Source organism: Halyomorpha halys, unplaced genomic scaffold, assembly GCF_000696795.3.
Source record: "Halyomorpha halys isolate HHAL.00 unplaced genomic scaffold, Hhal_1.1 Scaffold183.1, whole genome shotgun sequence".
Taxonomy (NCBI): domain Eukaryota; kingdom Metazoa; phylum Arthropoda; class Insecta; order Hemiptera; family Pentatomidae; genus Halyomorpha; species Halyomorpha halys.
In genome coordinates, this window is record NW_027114717.1 from 243,621 (window position 1) to 268,314 (window position 24,694).

A 24,694-nucleotide genomic window follows, 5' to 3' on the forward strand; every position below is an offset into this window, starting at 1 on the left:
TGGTGGTCATATCTTATATTCTCCACTACTCAATTTCAGTTGGTGGTCATATCTTATATTCTCCACTACTCAATTTCAGTTTTAGATATTTTTTTCCCATCTCTACAGTGAAGATTTCCCTACCTTGGGAAATCTACTTCTGGCCAACTAGCTGACTGAAACTGATTCCTGAAGATAAATAGAGATTGTTTTGTTGTTTTCATAATCTGTGCCAAAGAAGGAACTAGATATCAGAAAGATGGTCAATAGACCATATTGACGATATCTTTCATCTATCGTTATAAGAACAAAAAATGTTTCACCAACGCTAATACATACAAAATAATTAAGGAAGTTATATAGTGATGTTAACAAATAAGGAGTATATATAAATTTACCAAGACAGCATTGAATTAAATTATTAAATACAGTAAGCAAATATTAAAATGCTTCTTCTTTGAAAATATTTATTCGAAAAAAATTAAAGGTGGGATAACACGGTGCAGTTTTATCTCCATCTTATTGTTACACGAAGTTCCATCTATCAGATTCCTGAAATGATTGAGTCAAGTCTTCTGGAGCCGTCATAGACCTTTTAGCGTCTGCCACGTAGGGATCGAATGATATCTTGTTACTTTCATTGGATCTCTTAGGTCCGGGTTCGCCGATCCCCCACACTTCAATGCGGGTAAAATAAAAATTCTTTTCCTCACTCAGGGGCTCGTAATCCGAAAATGTATCGCATGTATCCGAAACTTGTCCGGGTCCGAAATCAGGATTCAAGAAAAGTCCAAAGTAGTTTAGAAATCCTCCAAATGCCAAACCTTTGGGGAACATACCCTTGCCATCGAATAAGTATTGGTAATGTTTGTTAACAGAAGATGATGTACATACGAACATATCAGGCCTTAGTCGGAATAGGAAACAACCGTTGTCACCATAGAAACCAGTGTTTATCTTCCACGACTGTGAGGCGAATCCACCGAAGACGAAACCACCCGATTCCTCAATGATGACTAAGTTCGGACCTTGGTTCAGTATGCTCATCTGGAGAATAACCCAGGAATGGGGGTCAGTCCATGAGTCGTAGAGTAGCCTCCAAACCCTCTTTGTATAGAGGCGGGTGAGGTGGGACAGTAAGAGAACCAATGGTAACCTCAAAGTGCTAGTTTTTCCATCAGCAACTGGAAGCGTAGGTTTCAATTCCCCGACATCCATATTACACAGTTGGTGCATAATCGATTCGAATGCTTCTCTTAAGAAACTGCAGACAACGAGCCATTTTTCTAGTTCGTTTATTTCCAGATTACCACTTTCTGAGTAGATGATTTCCTTCATACAATAGTCCGCCAAAGTGTTTAGATCCTTGTCGCAAACTACGTCTCCTTGTGTCCAGGATGTATAAGCTTCTATATTGGACTTTTTAAGTATATTCATATAAGTCTGCAACAAATTTACGATGTACTTACGCAAGGTTTGAGGATGAATATTTCGATCAGTGCCCAACATTGACATTATTATGAGTGCACGGTTCTCAGTTGGACCCTCTACCATGTTATAATAAAAGGCCTCCAGGTCTTCTAGTTCTACGATATCATCAGTTTTGAAAAGGTATTCTGTGAATAAATTCAACAAATACTCGGTGAGGATTTCCCGCCATTTGACTATTACTGTATGTTTGGTGATAGCGGGTTTCCCAGCATTGACAGGTCTAAACATTGTACTGAGGCTCTCTCGTTGGGTTTCACTCAAGAGGCTTTTCCTGGGTTTCGGCTTGCTCTTGCAGACACCCATCCTTGCGTCAATTATGGCTACATTGGACCTGCAACACTAGTAAATAATTTACTTTTAAATTTTAAGTAACATGGAAATTATCTAATGTTAAAATGATACCCAAACCCCAAAAGCCGCCAGAATACCCATTCTCCTACCACCCTATCTCTTTACTACCGATTATGGGAAAATCTTCCGAAAACTCATTTTAAAACGCCGATACTCCATCCTAGATTGCAATCATATGATCCCTGATCACCAGTTTGCATTCCGAACATCCTACTCCACTATCCAGAAATTTCATCGTGTTGCGGACGTAGTCTTGTCTTCTTTGGAGCAGGCTATCCAGAACTGGCTTTTGATCGAGTCTGACACTCGGGACTGCTTTACAAACTCAATAAATTCCTACCTCCTCATACTTTCTCATTATCCGTTCCTTCCCCACTGATAGATTATTCCAAGTAAACCACAAGGAATCCTATTCATCCCTCTATTCTCAGTCCGCAGGTGTTCCTTAAGGTAGTATCCTCGGTCCCATCGCATACACCGTCTATACAGCTGACATCCTAACACTATTCTCATGTCAGCTGCACATATGCCGATTACACATATGTGCTCGTAGTTGATAATAACCAAAGGGTTGCATCCCAAACTTTCCAATTCCATATCACAGCCCTCAACGAATGGTGTCGTAATTAGAGGATTAAAATAAATCCCATCAAATCACCTTTACTCTTCGTCGTAAACCTACCGACTATCCTAATAATTATAAAGTATCCTTTAATAATGTTGCTCGTACCCCTGTCTAAACAGATCCGGTACCTTGGACTACATCTGGACATACGACTAACTTGGAATCCTCACACAAGACTGAAAAGACAGGAAATTACACGTTGATTTTGACTATTACAGCACTTAATAGACAAATTATCTTAACATCTAATTCATTACAAAAGACTGATCTACCTGACAATAATAAGACCCATCTGGAAACACGGAGTTGAGCTTTGGGGCTCAGGCTAGCAATTAGATTAGTTAGTTTGCAAAATAAATTCACAATAATAAACTGATGGAAAAGGGCATGCACGACCAATATTCTTGGTAGAGGGTGACGATGTTCAACGTCATCATCGCCGTAAAACGTTACTAGGCAGTTTGTTGACTAAGTCCCATGTTGACCAACAGTTGAGATAGAATCAACCAGGGTTTAATATTTTGTGGATGGAATTCAACCGTATTTCAAGAAATAAGTAGACAACCAATAGGTTAGGATGCCTTGGTAGTCGAGTGTGTTAAGGCATCGCCTTATCAACCTCGAGTCTGCAGCGGAGTTACCTCCATTCGTGGCTACCAGTCGGAAAGAAAATTCCACCTTTCCACTCTGGTTAAAATAGGTTGATAACCTGTAAAATAGTGACCCCAGAATTGGGAGGTACGGGAGTTAACAAAAAAGTCAAATTCAGTTCGTAATTTTATTAGTTCACTTTATGGACACAGTTGCCAAAAATTATGATGTAAGGTGATCCCTTATCTGAGCATGAGTCTTTGGTATCAGTGTTTGTTCAGCAATAGTATACACCCATATAAACTTCAATTGACACAAAGTAAATATAATCCTTCTAATAGTGGCTCCTTGCTAAACTATGTTTTTATTTATATTTCCAAGTTATTATCTCTTTGCTGGTCGTTCACCCCCTGGCTTCAATAAACAGACGCATTAACACCAAAAGTGAATGTCCTACAAAAGAACACATAAAAGGAAAGTATTGGAAGATTATTAATTGACCGTGTGTATAGATGAATGGAATATGGTCCGGGTGCGGTAAAAAAAAAACAAATAGTAGATAATTATACTATTTTATTGAGCCAACGTTTCGCCCCACGTTGCAGGGCTTCATCACGACTAAAAAAGATACAAACATTATAGTTACAAAAAGGAAAAAACATAAGTGTAAAATAACAGGGGTATAAAATGAAAAGTAAGATATAATAAGAAAAATAGAGGTTGTAAATAGTAAACGAAAAGGGGAATAGTAACAGATATATAACAGAAGAAATATTAAAGAAAGTAACTAACTTTAACTTAATTTAATATAACTTTCTTTAATATTTCTTCTCTTATATATCTGTTACTATTCCCCTTTTCGTTTACTATTTACAACCTTTATTTTTCTTATTATATCTTACTTTTCATTTTATACCCCTGTTATTTTACACTTGTGTTTTTTTTTTTTTTGTAACTATAGTGTTTGTATCTTTTTTAGTCCTGATGAAGCCCTGCAACGTGGGGCGAAACGTTGGCTCAATAAAATAGTGTTATCTACTATTTGAGTTTTTTTTTTACCGCACCCGGACCATATTCCATTCAAAAGGAATGTATTAGTGAACGCCTATATGTTTTTGGAATATTAAGGAAAGGCTTTTACAAATAATATTAAAATATTCGATTTAAAATTCAATGATTTGGATGTCGATGTTGAATTAAATATTTAAAAATTTATTGATTTTGGTTAGGATTGATATTCGATAAGTCAAAAATTCTATTGGGGTTCGAAAGAAACGGTTAGCTTTCCGATGATAAATTGGCTGGGAATTCCAAATGAAGTAGCACGACCGGCAAAGGATTTGCTGAATGAAGCACAAATAATAATGGAATGAATCCAATAAGAAAGAATATAGGATTATTAAAGGAGGAAAAAGTAAAGCAGGGTGGGAAGATCAAGAATTACTTGATTTCATCAGAACTTGGGAGTAGCATACATTATTCTCCTTCAAGGGAAAGTGGAGCCCAAGAAGGGGTGTTGGTCATGCCATCAGAGCTCAGGGTAATAAGTATTTACTTTACAAAATAAGTATATTTTAATCAAGACTAAATTGAAGGCAACCGGTGATTGGCTTCTACTCCTCTCTCATGTCCCTGATGTTCACCATAATCATCAATTTCAGCTTTACTGGCAGCTTATCTGCTCCAATATAGTCTTGGAGGAAGGTATAATGGAGAAGGTATCCTTCCAGAGCGAGCAACACCTGAAGCTGGGGTCAATTACTTTCGTAGGCGTGGCATCCGACACGCTACATTTGACAGTTGAGAGAGGGTTTTTTATAGCTCAAGAAATTAAGGTGTAGGTCGTTGGAGCCTAATAACTGCAGCAGCGCCGGTTCGAATTCGGGCTAATAACTATTAACCCAAATACAGAGTGGTGCGCTGTAGATAACTGTTCCTGTTTCCTTTTTTCTTACCATCTACTACAACTTCTATTCTCCTTACAGTTGCGATTAAATGAACGGTTTTGCAGATAAATACATTAATGTGCGAAATTCCTATTAAGTTCAAAGTAGTCTTCAAGGGGCGTGGCCTGCGTCAGTTTTGCTTACAAGGAGAATAGGGTTATGGTACCTCCTTGGTCGATAAGTTAGTTCTGAAGTTCCTACCACTAGACCTTATTTAGTAAACTAGTACCAATGTTTTGTATAAGTTGCATTGGCGATATTTATGGCACTGGAATTGAACTGGTCATTCACTAAGGATCAACATGCTTCCATAACCTGACCTATAACCTTGAAAAATGATTGAAATTATTGCTTTTTCTAATTAATGCGTTCGATTGTAAGAAAATGATAACTTTTACAACTTCTGCATGTTTGTTAATTAATTTGTTTTTCTCCAACCTAACAGTACTTAATACCAACATTATTCACTAAAGAAAATTTGAAACTTGAAATTTTTAAAAGATTCATTTAACAGTTAATAACATCAATATTAAAAAAAACGGTGACGTAAAAAACTTCAAACATAAAATATTTCAGGTAACATGTTTTACGACCGTCTCATTCCCCATTACTTTTTATTACTAATAATGTTTTTGAAAAGTATGAAACAGAAGACGATTTATAGCTATTGGAAAAATTATGTAAGTTCACTAATTAATGTTTTTAAGTTCAATTCGACAAAAAGATCTATAACGTTTTGGTTACTTACATTTTGGTTAAAATACTCGGATGAGTGGCTTTCCAACTGCACTAAAAATTCAAATCAATTTTACACAAAACCGTATGTCAAACCATACTGTGAATTTAATTTTTTTTTAATATGAATTGACTTACATTAAATTTGAATGTGATTATTTGCTTTAACTATCTTTAAAATCTTCTTTTGATGTCTGGAAATGAAAATTAAGAAACTGGCAACTAAATATTTCATTTTTCTCATTTAACGATACTCAGATTCTGTAGTTTCTTATATAGCATTGCAAGTTGCATGTTAAGATACGCGATTTTACATCCTAGGGTATTAACCCGTCTTCGGATAGGCCATACTCGACTCACTCACGGTCATCTCATGAAAAAAGAAAATGCACCGACGTGTCGCTACTGTGGAAACGATCTCACCGTTAGGCATATTCTCACTGAATGTATAGCTCACGAACCACATCGGTTTTCTTCAGATTTACAGGAAATGTTGAGCGAAGATCCCACAAAAATAACAAAACTTTTTCACTTTCTAAAAATCATTAATATTTATGATCACATATAGTCTAACTAATTGTAAAATGTAAATTGTAATGTAATGTAACTTGTAATAGTAATAGTAATTGTAATTTTAAATTTGTAAATTGTAATGTAACTTGTAACAGTAACTGTTAATTTTTAAACTTTCTCACTTTGTAATTATATATATCTTTCTCACCTTGTAACATTGTAAATATGTTAATAGTAATGTACTAACTTTGTAAATTCAGTGTAAATGACCCTAGTGGTCGAAACACTTAAATAAATAAAACAAAAACATCCTATAAATTTACCATAATGATTAATTGATATGAATTGTGTTGGTTACTTAATGAAAGCTAAACTGTAATAACATAGATCATAATTATATACCTGTAAAGATAATAAAAAACAAACGAATTTAATTCATCTTAACATCTAATAGTAATAAAATTACTGGAAACTAATAATTATTCAAACATAATTAAACTAAATATTCACACTTCATAAAAATTATTAATTTCATTACAAATATATTTTTGAAGGAGATAATATTTCGATAACAATAAATAGTCGTGCCAGGTTATAAACAAAGCAATCGATGTAAATAACCAGTGTCTTCTGAATCCAAAGATATTTAGGCGGAAAGATATATAAGTAACTACTAAAGATAATAATTTATCAACATTATAAATACTAATGCTAGATATATATTCTTTTTATCATTTTTGTTATTACTTCCAATAATCACGAAAATAAACCTACAATCATGAATATACAAGGCATAATGTTGTTCTTAAGATAGGTAGTAACCTTCCTTGGTGTAAAGGTACTGCTACACATTTGGCAAATCATGGCAAATTCGCTCATGCAGATGGGTTATTTGGCTCTCTGTGTTTTAATTAATTAAAAACTTTACCCAACCTTCAAGTTTAATAAATGAGTGTAGTGTAAGATTGCATATTTTAAAATATTATCCATTTTGTGTAAATATTTTGTTTCAAATTTTCTTAATTAATTTCAACAGTTTATTTTTTATTTAACACAGCACAAATATAACTTTATAAAGACATTAGGAGCATTCATTATCTTTAGTTTAACATGTTAAAGCGTGTTAAATGGAAAAACTCGTGTTAAATAATTACTTATTTTAGCATGTTAAAACGATATAACACATAACATGGTTGAGAGTCTGTTACTAGGTTTGTTAAATGGAGAATGACGTGACGTAACAGATCAGCTGAGCTCTTCACCATTATTTTTGTTGTGTTAGGTTACTTGCTCGTAGTCTGTGTTATAATTGTGTTACTACTCTTTTGGAGGTTTTTATAGATAATAAAGCAATAGATGGCAATAATAATAATAATATAATGACAGTTGTCAATTACTTCATCTTGATTCTCTTCCTCACAAGTTAGAAGATTAACAAGGCATTCAGTTGCCAAACTTTCTCACAACTTCTACTTTTCACTTAATTTAGGAACGTTGTAATAAATTACTTTAATAAAAAATAAAAACAAGAAGTTTTGGAAGGAAAGGTTATAAAACAAGTTGCTCAAAAATCCGCTAAGAGCTCTTATACATTTAACATGACTTTAAATAAGGCTGCTCACAATCCTATAATTATAACATTTAAGATGGTAAAACGTTTTATATTTAACACATCATGAATACCCCTATTATATGTTTAAGTAATTAAATTAAAAAAATAATTGACAAAAAGTCTCGAACGAATGCTTAATTTATAGGTTATGTAGTACTATTTATATGATTTTTTATCACCTACTATCTAATTTGCTAAATATTTACTTTTCCTTCCATTTCACTTATCTTTATATTATTCCTTTTTATAATGAAGTTAGAGTAAATCGAATGTAATCGTAGACAGAAGTCAAATGAACAAAATAAACGTTCATTCCGAACTTTGTTTCGTTTGTACGTCTTGAATTTGCGACAAGTAGATCCAATATTAAGCCTAAATTCAACGATGAACATTTTGTATGATACAAATATCGAAAGTCCTATTGTACTATTGCTATAGCTGCTGCTACTATGTGCATGTAGACAATTGTAGGAAATTGTAACAACTTAAAACTTTATATCCTTAATCTAAACCTCATATCCTATAAACTTATTTTTTATAAGCTTGTATATTCCTATTCGTCTCTGACAGTGGTTCCCAACAGGTTGGAGCCTATTAATTAAAAAGTAATTATTTTTATATATCAAACAAAAATCATTATAAATTATGAAGAAGATGGTCAGGGGTACGGTCAAAAGAGAACAAAAATAGTTAACAACTATTTATTTTGCCATTGTTTCGCCCCACTTTGTAGAACTTCAACAGGACAGTATGGGAGCGTCTCTGGTGATCTCGAGACGAAATTAAAACGTTTGATAAATTGCTATGTACGATTCATCTTCGGGATTCCAAGCGAATCTGTTTCCCGTTTTTATACAGAGATGAAGTGGCTTTATCCTTCCGACCGTCGTAAGTATTTCCTGGCATTCTTCATCTCCCAAGTCATCTAATCTCGCTCTCCTTTAAACATCTCCGAGCTCTTTCAATTTAAATCTTCAGTTGGTTCCCACAATACCCGTTCTCAGTCTTCATATTTATACACAAGCACACACCGAGCCGCTCCTTTCGATAGATCGTTCATTATTCTCCCTTGGAACTCCATCCCTTCCAATATTCATCGCTCCAATACCCTTCCTACCTTTAAATCCCGTCTGTTCGATCATTTCTTATCTGTTCTATCCAGACCCCATAAAATTGTAAATCGATATAATTGTACATATGTATATAAATTATTACATCATTCTTAATTATTTTTACATAATTTTATTTTAGTTTTTTATTGTCCAACTGATTAAAGTGAGAAAGTAACTTATAATTGTTTTTTATAATGACTATTTATATTTATTTGTATTTTTGTTTAAGTATCTCTGAGGCTCCTCTGCCCACATCTGTCTATTTCTCTGTATTATTCTAAAGGGACTCCTCCCAGAATAAATAAAATATCATTATTATCTACGTTTCGGTAGTTCGGACGTTTACCATACAACCTTAAGGCGCTTTTCTTCTATAATCTACCATACATATATTTGAAGCATTTCAACAATAGTTGTAATTTTATTGTAATATTTAGGTACATATAAAGCATTTTTTATAAATCCATCATGAAAATTCCCATCGAATTTAAAATATGATTCATATGTGTATGAAATAAATCAACTAAGCGCAAATGTGTGCTGTACTATTTTAACTATAGAGGTGACAGTATTAATAGCTATTGGCAACACTGACCTTTTTTTCTAAATATGCGTCATGCTGCGCCTAGCATTTTCTTATCTCTACGATCCTTACTCCATTCAAAAATTAAATTATAAAAATACATCGTTTTATTTATTTTCTGTCAAATCTAAAATAAAATAAAAAAAAAATATTCCTTCAAAGTTTATTTATTTAAATACATCAGTTTTTGTGGAAACCAGTGATAAACTGCTCATTTTTTTTTTTTTTAATGATAAAGATGAATCGTTAGGTACACTCCTTAAAGTACAAGAGCCCAAGAGGAGAAACAAGGCAGTTATCTCACCCCAATTTTTGATTACTTTAATGAAAACTATGTATAATTAATAGTCAAAATTAATGAGTCTTCCAAGAATAGGTAGAGGGAATAAAAAATGGCGGCTGTTTCAAAGCGATAAAAAAATCTAATTTTCCAATCGGAGCTCTATATCTTAAAAAGTAGGAACAACACAAGAAAACCTAAGAGAACGTCATTTAAAGAAGAGTAAATTTGCTAAAATATGAGCTCTAATAGAGTTATTTACATTAAATAGTTTTGGAGATATAGCTTTTTAAAAAGCAACATTTCATAAAAATGTTGCATGGGACGTACTGAAAGATTAGTAGTTGGTGATATATTAGGGCCCCTAATATATTTTTCATAATATTTGCTAAAATAAATTGATTTATAGTTGTTCGGAAAATAAGTTTGATTTATGAAAAAGTTCATTTCAGAAACCATTGGACGTATAGATGTCTGCTAGCGCTCACATTAAAGCTAGTTAAATTTACTACAAAATAGTTAATTATACTTATCTTTGTAGAAGTAATAGTTTTTATGATACTTGACAAAATAAACTCACAAAATGCTGATTTCTAGTTGTTCATATAAAATGTTGGATTTTTGAAAAAATATAGCTCTAGATCTATAAGACGCACATAAGTCTGTCAACACTCAAAACAAAGGAAATTTAATTTACTATAAAGTAGTTTATGACACTTATCTTCGCAGGGGTAGTAGTTTTTATGATATTCACACATGAATATAAATTTGGCAAATGAAAATATGTTCGAACAACTATAAATCAATCAATGTAAGCAAATATCCTGAAAACTACTATTCCTACGAAGGTAAAGGTCATAAACTTCTTTATAGTCCATTAAACTAGCTTTAATTTGAGTGCTAATAGACATCTGTAGGTCACATAGTTCCTGAGATATAGATTTCTCAAAATAAATTAACTAACCACTAATCTTTCAGTAGATATTTAAGAAATTTTGCTTTTTAAAAAGTTATATCTCGAGAACTATTGGACGTAAATAGCTCTTTTAGGGCTAATATTTCAGCAAATTTAATTTCTTTAAATAATGTTCTCTTAGATTTTCTAGTGTTGTTGGTAGTTTTTAAGATATAGATCTCCGAATGAAAAAATAATGTATTTTTTAAGGTTTTGAAACAGCCACCATTTTTTATTCCCCCTACCTATACTTGGCAGACTCATGAATTTTGACTAGTAATTATACCTAGTTTTCATTAAAGTAATCAGAAATTTGGGTGAGATAACTGCATTTATTTCTTCACGGGTCTTGTACTATTATTAGTATAAACAACAATGTTTATACTTGAACATAAAACAATACATTGACAATTATTATGAACAGAAATAGTCAGTTTTTTTAGACTACGAAAAACACACCTAGTTATTTATTATTAATTGTTAGTAATCAAATGGCGAGAGGTTTCAAATGGTTTTGCCACTAAAACAAATGTAAAATAATGAAACATTAAATGAATTATAAATAAAAATAGATTTAAAAGAAATATACTAGAGAAATAAAAATGTTGATAATAATTTCGTCAGTGGCAAACCCATTTCAAACAGTCTCTTTGCTAACGTCGAATATTGCCGCTGAAGATGTGCTACCAAAGTTGGTTTTAATTTATTGATCACAATAGGACAAAAGGAGAGAAGAGTATCTCAGAGCCTGGTGGACTCGTGGGGTAAGCTTAGTATTGGTTGGATCCAGGAAAAAATCGTGTCAAAAGACGGTGTCAGTATTGTTTGAGTTAAGGCCGCTTGTAGCCGGCGGAATTCAAGTTTCACCTTAACAAACTCAAGTCTGTAGCCACGCAGGTTCGAATCCGGGAGAGGGGTTTGTCTTTTATTTCGTGGCTGTCCCACGGAATGAAAACTGGATCTTCCCACTCTGGCTAGAACAGATTATGGCCTATGGAATAATCCTCTCTTCATATTTTTTTAAAAATTATTAGGTAGAGAACATACGATAAAAAAGTTTAAAGACAATGAGAAGTAGGAAATATTTTTTTTATTTTATTTACATATATTTACTAACGAGATTTTCATATATATTTTAATAATTGTTCTTTCCTCTTACTTAATTTTAATATTACTCTTCTCATACAACCTTTATCTTCTTATGATACTTCAACTATTCATATATTTCAACACTATTTATGTATCCATAATGTTAGTTATTTTCTAATCATTCTGTATATCCTTTTATTCATTGGTTGTTATCTTGTTTTTTGTTCTTAGCCCTGATGAAGGCCTGAAATTCTGGCCGAAACGTTGTCACTAATGAATAAAATTTTACTCATTTAACTTCACTCACCGCACCCACAACCATCTTCTTCTCATTATATAAATCCACAGGTATCTATTAACTCATAATTAAAAACAAAGGTTTGTTTGAGTTCGTAGAACCTTCAAACTCAGTTCATTAAACTCTCCGCGGTACGGTTGCATTGTTTGGACCTGGATCAGATAAGCTTGCCTCTGTAGAACGGTTCTACGTAATAGCTCCACGAGATCGTCCCATCTCCAATTGCAAATTAGTATTTTGTACACATTTAAGTTTAAGTATTTAGTTTTTACCGTAACTAGAATAAAATAATTTGTTGAGTAAATAAAAGTGAGGTTAAAGGTGGGTGCTTGTTTCCAATTTCGAAATTGCTTAGCTCGCACCTTCTGTACAAAAACTTAAAAATTAGAATTAACAATACTATTATCCTTCCCACTGTTCTTTATGGGTGCGAAACGTGACCTCTTACACTAAGGAAAGAAAAGCGCCTTAAGGCTTTTGAAAATAAAGTATTACGTAAAATATTCGTCCTGAAAAATGATGAGTTAACGCGAGAATTTAGAAGTCTACACAACAACGAACTGAGAGAACTGCACATGGTAAATACAATTCAGTTTATAGCATTGTGGCCCGTAAGGTTGTTGGACTTAGTAACGAACAGATCTCTAACATGCCAATAAACAGTGAATATCTAATCACGGATAAATATCTAAGAAGAAGACCGAAACGTAGACGGGAAGATTGCGTCAAAACTAATTTAGTCGATTTGGGTTTGGTAGGGCCTCACTGGGCATTTGTATGTAGAAAACGATTGGTGATATCGGCATCCAACCTTTGTGTTCGCTAAGCCTTCATTATTGTAAATTTTAAAATTTAGCTGTTTACCTATCTAATAATTTACTTTGTTATTTAAACATTTGTTTAAATGACACCTTGTCCTTAGACGTAGAGCACCGAGCATTTAGGTAAATCCGACCTTGTTTACATTTTGACATTAAAAAATTATGATGATTTAAAGATTTGTTCATTCAAAGAAACTTCATTGAGTTGTAAATGAACTCTCACTGAAGAGTAATTGGAAAGTTCTCCACTGACCTCAGCCTTCCTTTCACCAGCAATGCAATGCACTTTTTTATCTATTCTTCTTTACTGCACTCTGTACTAATACTGAAAGAGCCCGGTAGAAAAAAATGCAGTTATATCACCCCAATTTCAGGTTACTCTAATGAAAACTATGTATAATTACTAGTCAAAATTAATGAGTCTGCCAAGTATAGATAGGGGGAATAAAAAATAGTGGCTGTTTCAAAACGTCAAAAAAAAAAATTTTCATTCGGAGATCTATATCTTAAAAACTACCAACAACACTAGAAAATCTAAGCGAACATTATTTAAAGAAGAGTAAATTTGCTGAAATATTAGCCCTAAAAGAGCTATTTACACCCAATAGATATAGCTTTTTAAAAACCAAAATTTCTTAAATATCTATTGAAAGATTAGTAGTTAGCTAATTTATTTTGAGAAATCTATATCTCAGGAACTATGTGACCTACAAATGTCTATTAGCACTCAAATTAAAGCTTGTCTAATGAGCAATAAAGTAGTTTATGATGTTTATCTTCGTAAGAGTAAAATTTTACCTGAAATTTGCTAAAATAAATTGATTTGTAGTTGTTCAGACAAATTTTCATTTGCCAAATTTATATTTATATGTGAATATCATAAAAACTACTACCCCTACGAAGATATATGTCCTAAGCTACTTTATAGTATGTTAAATTTCCTTTGTTTTGAGTGTTGGCAGACATATGTGCGTCTTATGGATCTAGAGATATATTTTTCCTAAAACCCAACATTTTATACGAACAACTAGAAATTAGCATTTTGTGAGTTTATTTTGTCAAATATCATAAAAAACTACTAACACTAGAAAATCTAAGAGAATATCATTTTAAGTAGAGTAAATTTTCTAAAATATAAATCACCAGAAACTCCGGGAGCTTGGTTGGGAAGTTTTGATGCATCCTCCATATAGTTTGGACCTGTTACCAAACGATTATCATGTTTTTCTTGCAGTGTGAAAACTTTCTTGGTGATAAGAAATTGGCATCAAGAGAAGACTATGAAAATCGGTTTCTAGAGTTTTTCTGCAATAGAGACGAAGACTTCTATGAGAGAGGCATTACGAAGCTACCTTTAAAATAGCAACAAATTATAGATATATATAGAACAAAACAGTGCATATTTGAGCCAAATCGGACAATCCGAAACATGTTCGATAAAGTCTTGAATTTCACATAAAAATAATTGATTGATTTAATATATCTCAGGAGCCATAATACGTTCAGATGTCTATTAGCACTCAAATTACAGCTAATTTAATGTACTATAAAGCAGTTTATTTGAGAACCAGAAAAAAAAAAAATTATGATGTTCATCTTCGTAGAAGTAGTATTTTTCATAATATTCGACAATAGTGTTTAAGTACCTTTTGGAGTTTCCTCCATTTTCTTTTGGAGCTCCATATCTTTGAAACTACCTCCAACACTAAAAAACCTAAGAGAATCATTTTCAGTAGAGTATATTTGATAAAATATGAGCCCGAGTAAAATGGAAAGCTGTTTACGTATAATACTACCCGAGATACAGTTGTTTTTTTTTTAAAGCAAAATTTCATGAAATATAAACTGAAAAATCTGTTGTCAGTGAAGTTATTGTGGGAAATCATTATGTCAGGAACTATCAGACATATGTCTGTCAGCAATCTAAGTAAATATACTTTAATGAGATATAAAGCACTTGATAACATTTACCTTCGTAGGAGAAGAAGTTTTTAAGATATTTACCAAAATAAACACAAAATATTCGACTGTTTGGAAAACAATTATCGATTTATAAAAAAGTATATCTCAGGAACGGTTAGACGTACAGATGTCTGCCATCATTCAAATTAAAAACAATGCACTTTAGTACAGTTTATGACGTTTATCTTTGCAGGGGTCGTAGTTTTTATATTTGAATATGAATATGACTTTTTCATATAAAATTTTGTCGTAACTACTACAAATCAATTTATTTCAGCAAATATCATGAAAACTAATACTCTTACGAAGATAAATTTTATAAATTGCTTAAACTAGCTTTAATTATTCACTGCTGAACTAAATGCAATAGCAGTAGTACTTCACTTCTGTTTGTCTTTGAACCACACCAACATTACAATAATTACAGATTCATTAAGCTCGATAAAAGGTTTAGATTGTATGTATCCAGAACATCCGATAATATCCTGCATCCATTTTCACTCAAAAGCTCTACACAACATGGGTATGTCAGTTACATTTATATGGGTTCCAAGCCATGTAGGAATTGCAGGGAATGAACTAGCCGATCACGCTGCAAGAGAAGCTCTCGCGCTTCCGGGACGGGGTAAAGCAATTTTAACTCCGTCAGAGATGAGCAGTCCTCTTGTAAAGGAAGTCAAAGATAAATGGAAAAAATCACATTCCAATGAATGTATTTATCTTTGTCTAAGCTATTTTTTTTTCTCTAAGCTAACTCAATTTGTGTATTTGTTATAAATTCACTTCTTCAAACAAATATAAACTTGTTTGAAGCCTCTTGTAAAGGAAGTCAAAGATAAATGGCAATCATTGTGGAACGAAAGCCCAATGATTAATTAAAAATTATTAAAAAGGATGTCAAGCCCTGGGGTACCTCCAGTCGCAAATGCCGTAGAGAGGAAGTTGTACTGACTAGGCTGAGAATAGGTCACACGAGGCTCACCCACTCCTATCTTATTTCAAAAGAAACGCCTCCGAACTGCTAGTATTGCAACAACAATCTGACAAAAAGGAAAAAAGAAAAAAACATAAGTGTAAAATAACAGGGGTATAAAATGAAAAGTAAGTATAATAAGAAAAATTAAAGGTTGTAAATAGTAAATGAAAAGGGTAATAATAACAGATAGATAAGAGAAGAAATATTAAAGAATGTACAAATAAACAGATGAAAAAAGAAAAAATACAAAGATGAGACAGAATGCATACCTGTTTTGACGGCAGTCAAAGACAAAGTGACAGTTTGTATTGGGAGGAGTGGGGATGGCAATTATGCCACAATAATGAAAATAATTTGTAATGTAAACATAGTAAAAAAGTATTTAAATTAGGTGAACAATAAATGGTAATATACATAATTGGGGGAAAAGAAATATTAATAAAAAAAAAAAATGTGATAATTTAGAGAAACAAGAATAAAAGATATAACAAGAAAGTGGGCTTCTGAAATGCAAAAAAATTTTTTTTTCCTTTTCTCTGCATTTCAGAAGCCCACTTTCCTGTCATATCTTTTATTCTTGTTTCTTTAAATTCTCACATTTTTTTTTAGCCCTGACGAAGCTCTGCAACGTGGGCCGAAACGTTGGCTCAATAAAATAGTATAACTATCTATTATTTGAGTTTTTTTATTACCGCACCCGGACCATATTCCATTCATAAAAAATAAATAAAATTTAACGAATATTAGCAAAATTAAATAAAATACAAATAGCGTTGATGACCAATGAGGTTTGGCGCCACTAAACAGAAACAAATAAACCAGCTTTAATTTCAGTGGTGGCAGACATCTATACGTCTAAGGGTTCCTAAAATATTGTTTTTCATAAATTTTTTCTGAACAACTAGAAATCAACATTTTGTGCATTTATTTGTCATAAGTACTATTATTCTAATGAACATAGATGTCATAAACTGATCTATAGCAAATTCAACTTGCTAACAGACATCTGTGTGTATTTTAGTGTTGCAGATAGTTTCAAAGATATGCAACTCCAAATCAAAAATTATAATAAACGTTTTGAACAGCAGCCGTTTTTTTTTATTCCTCCTAACTATATTTGGCAGACTCATCAATTATAAGTAGTAATTATATAGTTTTTATTAAAGTAATCAAAAGTTGAGGTGGAACATCTGGCTCTTTTTTACCACTCGGTTCTTGTACTATGTTTCCAAAGTACATTTAATTATTTTTAACGCCTTATTTTCAAAGGTCAAATTAGAATTTTATTTTCATTCTGTATTACTTTGTTTCTAATAATAATAAATTTTATTTAACTTAATTTTTTACAGCTCTTTAACCCTCCTTAAAACACTAATAATGCACCTATAAAGGGAGCGAGGACGAACTAATCGAGAGATAAACAACCTGAGAGCGCTCTATCAGTGTCATGTGACACTTTGTTCATCTAGCTTCCTTAATTACCTGGTTATCATTTTGACAGCTATTTAAAATATAATTACTACCTCACTATCTGAGAAAGTACGTCTTTTCGAAAAATTGTAAGTCTAGAATCTCGAACCTAGACATATTAATTAAATGTATACTTGATTATAATTATACCCATGTACACAACAATGAATGCCGCTATAGTTGGCAAGAGAACACGTGAGAGGCCAAAATGGATAGATTGAAAAAGCTGCATCTGCTAACTAACATCTACATCATTTCCCACCAGAGAGCACTACCCATGCTTGCTCAAATACTGCCCCATGTTGATTTATTGATCGATGTTGTAAATTGTTTAGTTTTTAATATATGAACCTTTTCGCTATGATCGTAATTGTAAATATATTATTTTAATAAATAAACGTAAAAAAAATAATATAGTAAGTCACAGTATAGTAGTTTGTTACAGGCCGTGCATCTCACAGGACTTTTTTTTTTCTCTTATTAGCAGATTATTTTATTTATTCTCTTAGCAGAATCATTACCCCACAGCTACTGGTGAACTAGTGTTAACATCATACCAACTTAAACACCTCATCTACTCACCAGGCTGTCACTCAGACTAAAATTACTCATCTACAAAGTAATATTACGACCATCACTCCTCCATGGTGCACCACTACTACACTATCTCTACCCAACAGCCCTGAAATCACTACAATACCAAGGATACGTCGAGGGACAACTCTGGACAGACGTAACATGACACACATTCATGAAGAACTACAGCAAGAAACTGTAAACAACACATCACACGGAGACACATGAAATTCTTTGACAGTCTCCCTGCTTCCTTCAATCCAGTATTCCAGTCTATCACTCCATCCCCCCTTCCTGCGAGGTGGCAGAGCAGGAAAGGTTCCAAAAACCTTTACAACATCACCTTATAACTCCATCATTTGATACACCACTCCCCCTCCCCCACACTTCTCTTTCAACTTCTGACTGTTTTCTAATTATTTCACCATTATCTATTGTCTTTATTAATTAATGTTTTTCATTTTTCTATCTTCTATGCGATACAACACGAGAAGGTCCCTCACCTCCGGATTTAAAATAGCACCATTTAGAATGGATCTTTCATAAATAACAATTAAACACTACAGCTAACCTTAAAATACCAAAGGTAGTAAAAGGTAATACCCAACACAAATTACTTCCTTTTTTTCACAGTAATGCACTCATTAATTCACTGTTTCTTTTCTGTTTTAGAGGGATCGGGGGGGGGAAAAAAAAGAAAAAAAGGTGACCTAGTAACATTCACCGCACACATACAAAACAGAATACAGATCGTCAAGGCAACAACTTACCATCCCAAACACCTCTTCTATTCACCAGGGCTGTCACCCAGACTCAAACTACTTATCTACAAAGCAATATTACGACCATCACTCCTACTCTACTCAACAGCCCTGAAACCACTACAATACCAGAACACCATACTACAGAAGATATGCAGAGGAACATCTCTAAAAAGACGAAACATGATACACATTCATAACGAACTACAGCTAGAAACTGTACAACAACACATCACACGGAGACACATCAAATTCGTTGAGTCTCCCTGCTTCCTCCAATCCAGTTTTCCAATCTATTACCCCATCCCCTCTTCCTGCGAGGTGACAGGGCAGGAAAGGCTCCAAAAACCCGATTAACATTATCCATAACTCCTTTCTTCTCTTGCACCCTTCCCCCCCTCCCCTACTATTTTCGACTTCTGACTGTTTTTCTTATTATTTAACATTATCTTTTGTCTTTTAATATTAACTGTTTTAATTTTTCTCTTCTCTGATTACTCAACATGAGGAGGCCCCTCACCTCCAGATATTTTAGCAGAATTCATATAGAACGGACACATCAAAACAACAAGATAAGTAAGGTAATATTATGTAACCATACGTAATGTTACCCATTAATTTAATGTTTTTCTATTTTTAGAGAGATCGGAAAAAAAAGTAGTAGTTCTCGGGACATAGCAAGTAAACACAATTAGATGCGGTATATCCTAGCATCTTTTATTTGACGTTTCTGATGCGTTTTAATCCAGTCGCTTTATCCTACACCTTTAGTCCTATCGGACTCGTACCCGTCAGGCGTTTCATTCCCCTTCGCGATTGCAGACTTATACTCTGCAGAGCGAAAATTCCATCCGACTCGAACCCGTAAGATTCATCGTGTCCATTCGTAACCTGCTACCTAACCTATGTGGACACACATCGTTGAGGACTTCTGTTATAGAGTATTGTGATTGGAGATAATCCTCACATTGTGAATTGGAGTAGTACTATCTAACACTACCATATCGACAGCCTGCTATGGATTAATTTTAGTGCTTACTGTATACTTATTCAGCTAATAATAACAATAATAATCTAATAATATTAATAAAAAACTTTTTTTCTAATAACTGAATTTATTTATTAAATTTTTTATCTTCCAGTTATTTAATTTCGATTATCAAATATTGTTATCTTCTGTAAACTGACATTTCAACAATTAGACCAGTATTGTTGACATGGTCCGATAAACTTGCTTTCCTTCCTGCTCAATGTTTTACTGCTAATTCTCTTTTAGTCGCCTACTTTTTTTTTTACTGTATTGTCTCTTATATATATTTATACATTATACAACATGTAGGAAATTTTGAGGACAGTTATTTAGAGTATATTTAAGAAAATTTAACAAAAGAACATGAAAACAAATATCTTGAGGAACTAACTGAAATATCAACATTTTCCCAGTCTATATATAGGGTTTTTTTTTAAGCCCGATAGAACTTGAAATTGTAAAAAATAACACAAAAAATTAAATTGTAATCAAAATTTTTTTTTTATTCGAAAGATCAATACGTGACATTAACATTTGAAAATGATTTCGGGCATATGGGCACCGCGGCTGTTCTTGACGAAGCGCATTCTGTAAAATTGTGTTCAGCGATGAGGCGCATTTTTGGCTTAACGGGTTTGTTAATAAGCAAAATTGCCGCATATGGTCGTGCGATTTGACACCTCTCGATTATTTCCTGTGGGGCTACGTGAAGTCACTGGTTTATGCTGATAAACCAGCAACAATTGACGCCTTGGAGGCCAGCATTGTTCGTGTTATTCGTGACATACGGCCAGCAGTGCTCGAAAAAGTGGCCCAAAATTGGACGTCCAGAATGCGCTTCGTCAAGAACAGCCGCGGTGCCCATATGCCCGAAATCATTTTCAAATGTTAATGTCACGTATTGATCTTTCGAATAAAAAAAAAATTTTGATTACAATTTAATTTTTTGTGTTATTTTTTACAATTTCAAGTTCTATCGGGCTTAAAAAAACACCCTAATAATACTGCAGCGTTACAAAAGCAGTACTCAACAACAGCAATATAAAGCTGTTTAGATAATAATGTTATTAGACCAAAGTTATTTTACACCAATTCTTAATCAAATTAATGAAAAATACATAAAGTTAAGTCAAAATCTATGATTCTGCCATCTATAGTTAGGGAAAGTAATAATGGTGGCTGTTCTTATGGTACAAACTTTATTTTTAAGTCTATTAAGCAAAAAAAAAAGTGGGTTTTTTTTTTTCAGAAAATGGTTCGATTTTTAGCTAGACTATACAAGGGTTACTATAAATGTAATTAAAAAATAAATATTTATCATGCACCAGAGAGCGTTTATTTGATTCCAAAAAAATCTAAAATTCTCACTCCGTGGGCGTTCAAGAAAATAATTGTAATAAAAAACCACTGTCATAATTTTCTAAAAATTTTTGTTCCATTTGCCTTTTCCGTGCTTAAACGTCACAACCTGATTGGCTATGGCTTACCCCCTCCCCTAGTTTCAATCCTAGGTATGAGCCTAGTTCATTACAATAACCATTAACAAAAAAACTTATATATTTTGGCAAATATCATGAAAAATACTTCTACTATGAAGATAAACATCAAAAATAAGTTTACATTATATTAAACTAGCTTTAATATGAGTGCAAATAGACATGTATACATACAAATTTGTGTGTGTGAGAGAGAGAGAGAGAGAGAGAGAGAGAGAGAGAGGGAGAGGGAGAGAGAGAGAGAGAGAGAGAGAGAGAGAGAGAGAGAGAGAGAGATGTTAAAAAAAATAAAACCTTGTCTACTCCAAGTGTGGGATGATGTCTATGCATTGTAACATAATAACATCATTGAGCCCCTATCACTTCATATAGTAAGAGCCCAAGAGGAGAAAAAAGGCAGTTATTTCAACCCAATTTTTGATTACTTTAATGAAAACTATGTATAATTAATAGTCAAAATTGATGAGTCTTTCAAGTATAGGTAGGGAGAATAAAAAATGGCGGCTGTTTTGTTAAAAATAATTAATTTTTTTATTCGGAGCTCTATATCTTTAAAACTACCAACAACGATAGGAAATCTAAAAGAATATTATTTAAAGTAGAATAAATTTGCTAAAATGTGAGCTCTAATAGAGCTATTTACGTTCAACAGTACTCCAGATATAGCTTTTTAAAAAGGAACATTTCATAAAAATGTTGGATGGAACGTACTGAAAGATCAGTAGTTAGTGTTCAATTCCGAACTAGTTAAGTTAAACTAAGTTCTGGACTGCCTCTTGATTTGTTCACGGTAGGAAGGATTTGTTATTGAGCGGAGGGGAGAAGGAGCTAAGGTAGAGGCGCGCGAGTTCCCTTCTCCTACAGGCAAACTCGTCTTAGATGCACTATACTTATGGGTAAGATGTGTGATTTTTTTATTTTCCTAAAATTAAGATTTTTTTATTAGTGGTGTTCTGTCGGCAAGTCCGTATATGTTCATTTTTTTTCCACGTCACAGATTCATGGCTCCTCGGCCGTATGGATTCTGGCAGCTCAATATGAATTTCGACCACTTGGTCTCATCGCTAATGAAATTTTTTCTAATGTCCTCGAAGCGAGGGCAGTCATATATAGCGGTTGCTGGGTGTCATATCTGAGTCAAAGCAAAACGAGCATCGAGGATTATCTCTCACTACGACTCTATAGAGATGGACACCCTAGTAATCATGATATATGTTTAAAAATTAGGTATCAATATTTTGTATATTGATAGGTACTAATTAAATTTAAAAATAAGTAATCAATAAATTAGGACTCACGTCTTGGACACTACAGTAGACCTTGAAGTGTTCACGGGTATATCCCTGTAGTTCGGCAGGGGAGAGGTTCTCGGGAAATGACTAACTACATCCACGGAGTGTCCTCTATTTGCGAGTCCTTCCAGAAGAGGTTGGAAAACGTAGAAGTGCGAGGCTCCGATATGAGGGGTCAAGGTCAGTATCCTCGCCGAAGAAGAGAGGTTCAGAAGACAAAGGAAAAATATGGCATACATAGGCATCTCGCCTGAGTCACTCTCTAGTACTACCTGTTTGTTGTTATCTATATTCATTTAAGAGATAAGGATAGTGGGCCGATACAACCTACAAACGTGTATAAACTTTCACTATCGCGATAATTTCCCTTACTAAACAGAGTTAAGTGTCCTAACTAAAAATATAAATTGATGACCTCAAAACATTTTTAAAAATTTTTTTTCTATTTCTTTATTGTAATTTAGAACTGTACTTACATAAAAACACATTAAGTCAATTTGATGTAATATAAAAATAGAGTGATTTAGGCATGTAGAGAAACGATTCAGTGGTAGCATTCTAATCATATCTGTACACTAGGTCTCGAGGCCATCTTCTTTTCAGGCGCCTCGGAGGATTTTTAGGAATAGAAGAAAAAGCAACGTTAGAAACTAAAGGGTTTTGATGGTTAGTGATTTATAGTGGAAGGATTGATATCTGGTTTGGGCTAGATCGGTTACAAAATTAAGGTCTTTGTGGATGAATTTATTTGTGACAGAGTAGGGAGCATTAAGGATTTTGGATTGTAAGGATTGGATACGAGAGGAATTCGAAGGTTTAGTGGAGCCCCAAAGCTCATCTTGATACATCCAGATAGGCCTTATTATTGTCATGTAAATCAGTCTTTTGTAGTGAATTGGAAGTTTGGACCGTTTGTCTAGTAAGTGCTGAAATAGTCGAAATCGACGTGCAGTTTCCTGTCATTTCAGTCTTGTGTGAGGATTCCAGGTTAGTCGTTTGTCCAGATGTAGTCCAAGGTAGCGGATCTGTTCTACAAGGGTTAGGGCAACTTTATTTAAGGATACTGTAGGGCAGTCAGTATACGACGTAGGGTAAATGGGATTTGGTGGGATTTATTTTAATCCTCCAATTACGACACCATTCTTCGAGGGTTGTGATATGGGATTGGAGAGTTTGGGATGCAGTTAATGAGTTATTATTAACAGCGAGCACACATGTATCATCGGCATATGTGGTGAGGATAGTGTTAGGATTGGTTGGGATGTCAGCTGTATAGATTATGCAGAGGATGGGACCGAGGATACTACCCTGAGGAACACCAGCGGACTGAAAGAAGAGGGATGAATAGGAACCATTTTGGACTCCTCTAAACAAGAAAAACATTTCATATGAAGATATGTTCGTTAACGTCTTGTTAAGGAAGTATTCACGTCTAAAGGTTTTTATCGCTATTAAAAATATATATGTTAAAAAAAAAATAAATCTGTACCGCTTCAACCTATGAATCAAACTAACTGGTCACACGGTTGTGCAAGGAGGTGATTTGATCAGAATCTTGCTCGTCCGCCAAATGTTTACTCAATTAAATGTACCCCATTCATTAGACTGGGTGGATCCCTGAGGATTTCCGGACCCACAGGGCTGACTCACGGCTACAGTGGAACAGAAAACAATTCTCAAGGCGCGTCATTGGATACAAAAACCAAATGTTATAAATATTGTAGCAATGTATTTCATTTATATTATTTTTTATGTTGTCCATCAAGATATATTTATACGTTGTGCTATGGCAACCCACTATATTTGGGAACCATTGCATATAGATAATAAAGTATTTCTCTCTATTTTCAATATTTGCTTTTTTTTCAATTTAATTAAATTTCATTAAAAAATACCGTAAAACTATCCTCTGAATTTCTGAAAGATGGATCATCTATTGTATATTTACATTGACAAAAAAAAATAATACAACCTGAACTACACATTACATATAAATTAATATTATACAATTTGAGGAATGAATAGTACAATAAAAAAGAAAAGTCTTATAATTTGGGTTACTACCTCTCAGGTTTTCAATATAATTAAGTTTCTTAAAAAAAACACTCAAAAACTGTCCTCAAAATTTTCTAAAAGCTTTATGTATAAAT

The 24,694-nt window shown here is 33.4% G+C and overlaps 2 protein-coding genes across 8 annotated transcripts in view; both read right to left on the reverse strand.

The window, feature by feature from the left end:
* Window positions 1-24,694, reverse strand: part of LOC106679193 (UDP-glucosyltransferase 2) — an 83,297-nt gene that overhangs the window by 18,064 nt on the left and 40,539 nt on the right. The window contains exon 1 of one of the 4 annotated variants that reach the window (XM_014418208.2): window positions 22,551-22,804. The exons of the other annotated variants lie outside the window; for them this stretch is intronic. Within the exon in view, the coding sequence (XP_014273694.1) occupies window positions 22,551-22,789 (239 nt within the window). The 5' untranslated portion in view covers window positions 22,790-22,804. Of the gene's footprint in view, window positions 1-22,550; window positions 22,805-24,694 lie in introns of those variants that run through there. 4 annotated transcript variants of the gene reach the window in all.
* On the reverse strand, window positions 430-6,286 carry LOC106679194 (MTOR-associated protein MEAK7). 4 transcript variants are annotated; one of them, XM_067051881.1, is made up of 3 exons: window positions 5,857-6,286; window positions 5,732-5,772; window positions 430-1,809 (listed from the first exon to the last, which is right to left on the reverse strand). In XM_067051881.1, the coding sequence occupies exon 3, from the start codon at window positions 1,771-1,773 to the stop codon at window positions 505-507; it is 1,269 nt and encodes a 422-aa protein (XP_066907982.1). In that variant the 5' UTR covers window positions 1,774-1,809; window positions 5,732-5,772; window positions 5,857-6,286; the 3' UTR covers window positions 430-504. The 4 variants fall into 4 exon arrangements, with proteins under 4 accessions (XP_066907982.1, XP_066907983.1, XP_014273696.1 ...); XM_067051882.1 differs by lacking the exon at window positions 5,732-5,772; XM_014418210.1 differs by lacking the exon at window positions 5,857-6,286 and having other exon boundaries at window positions 5,732-5,833.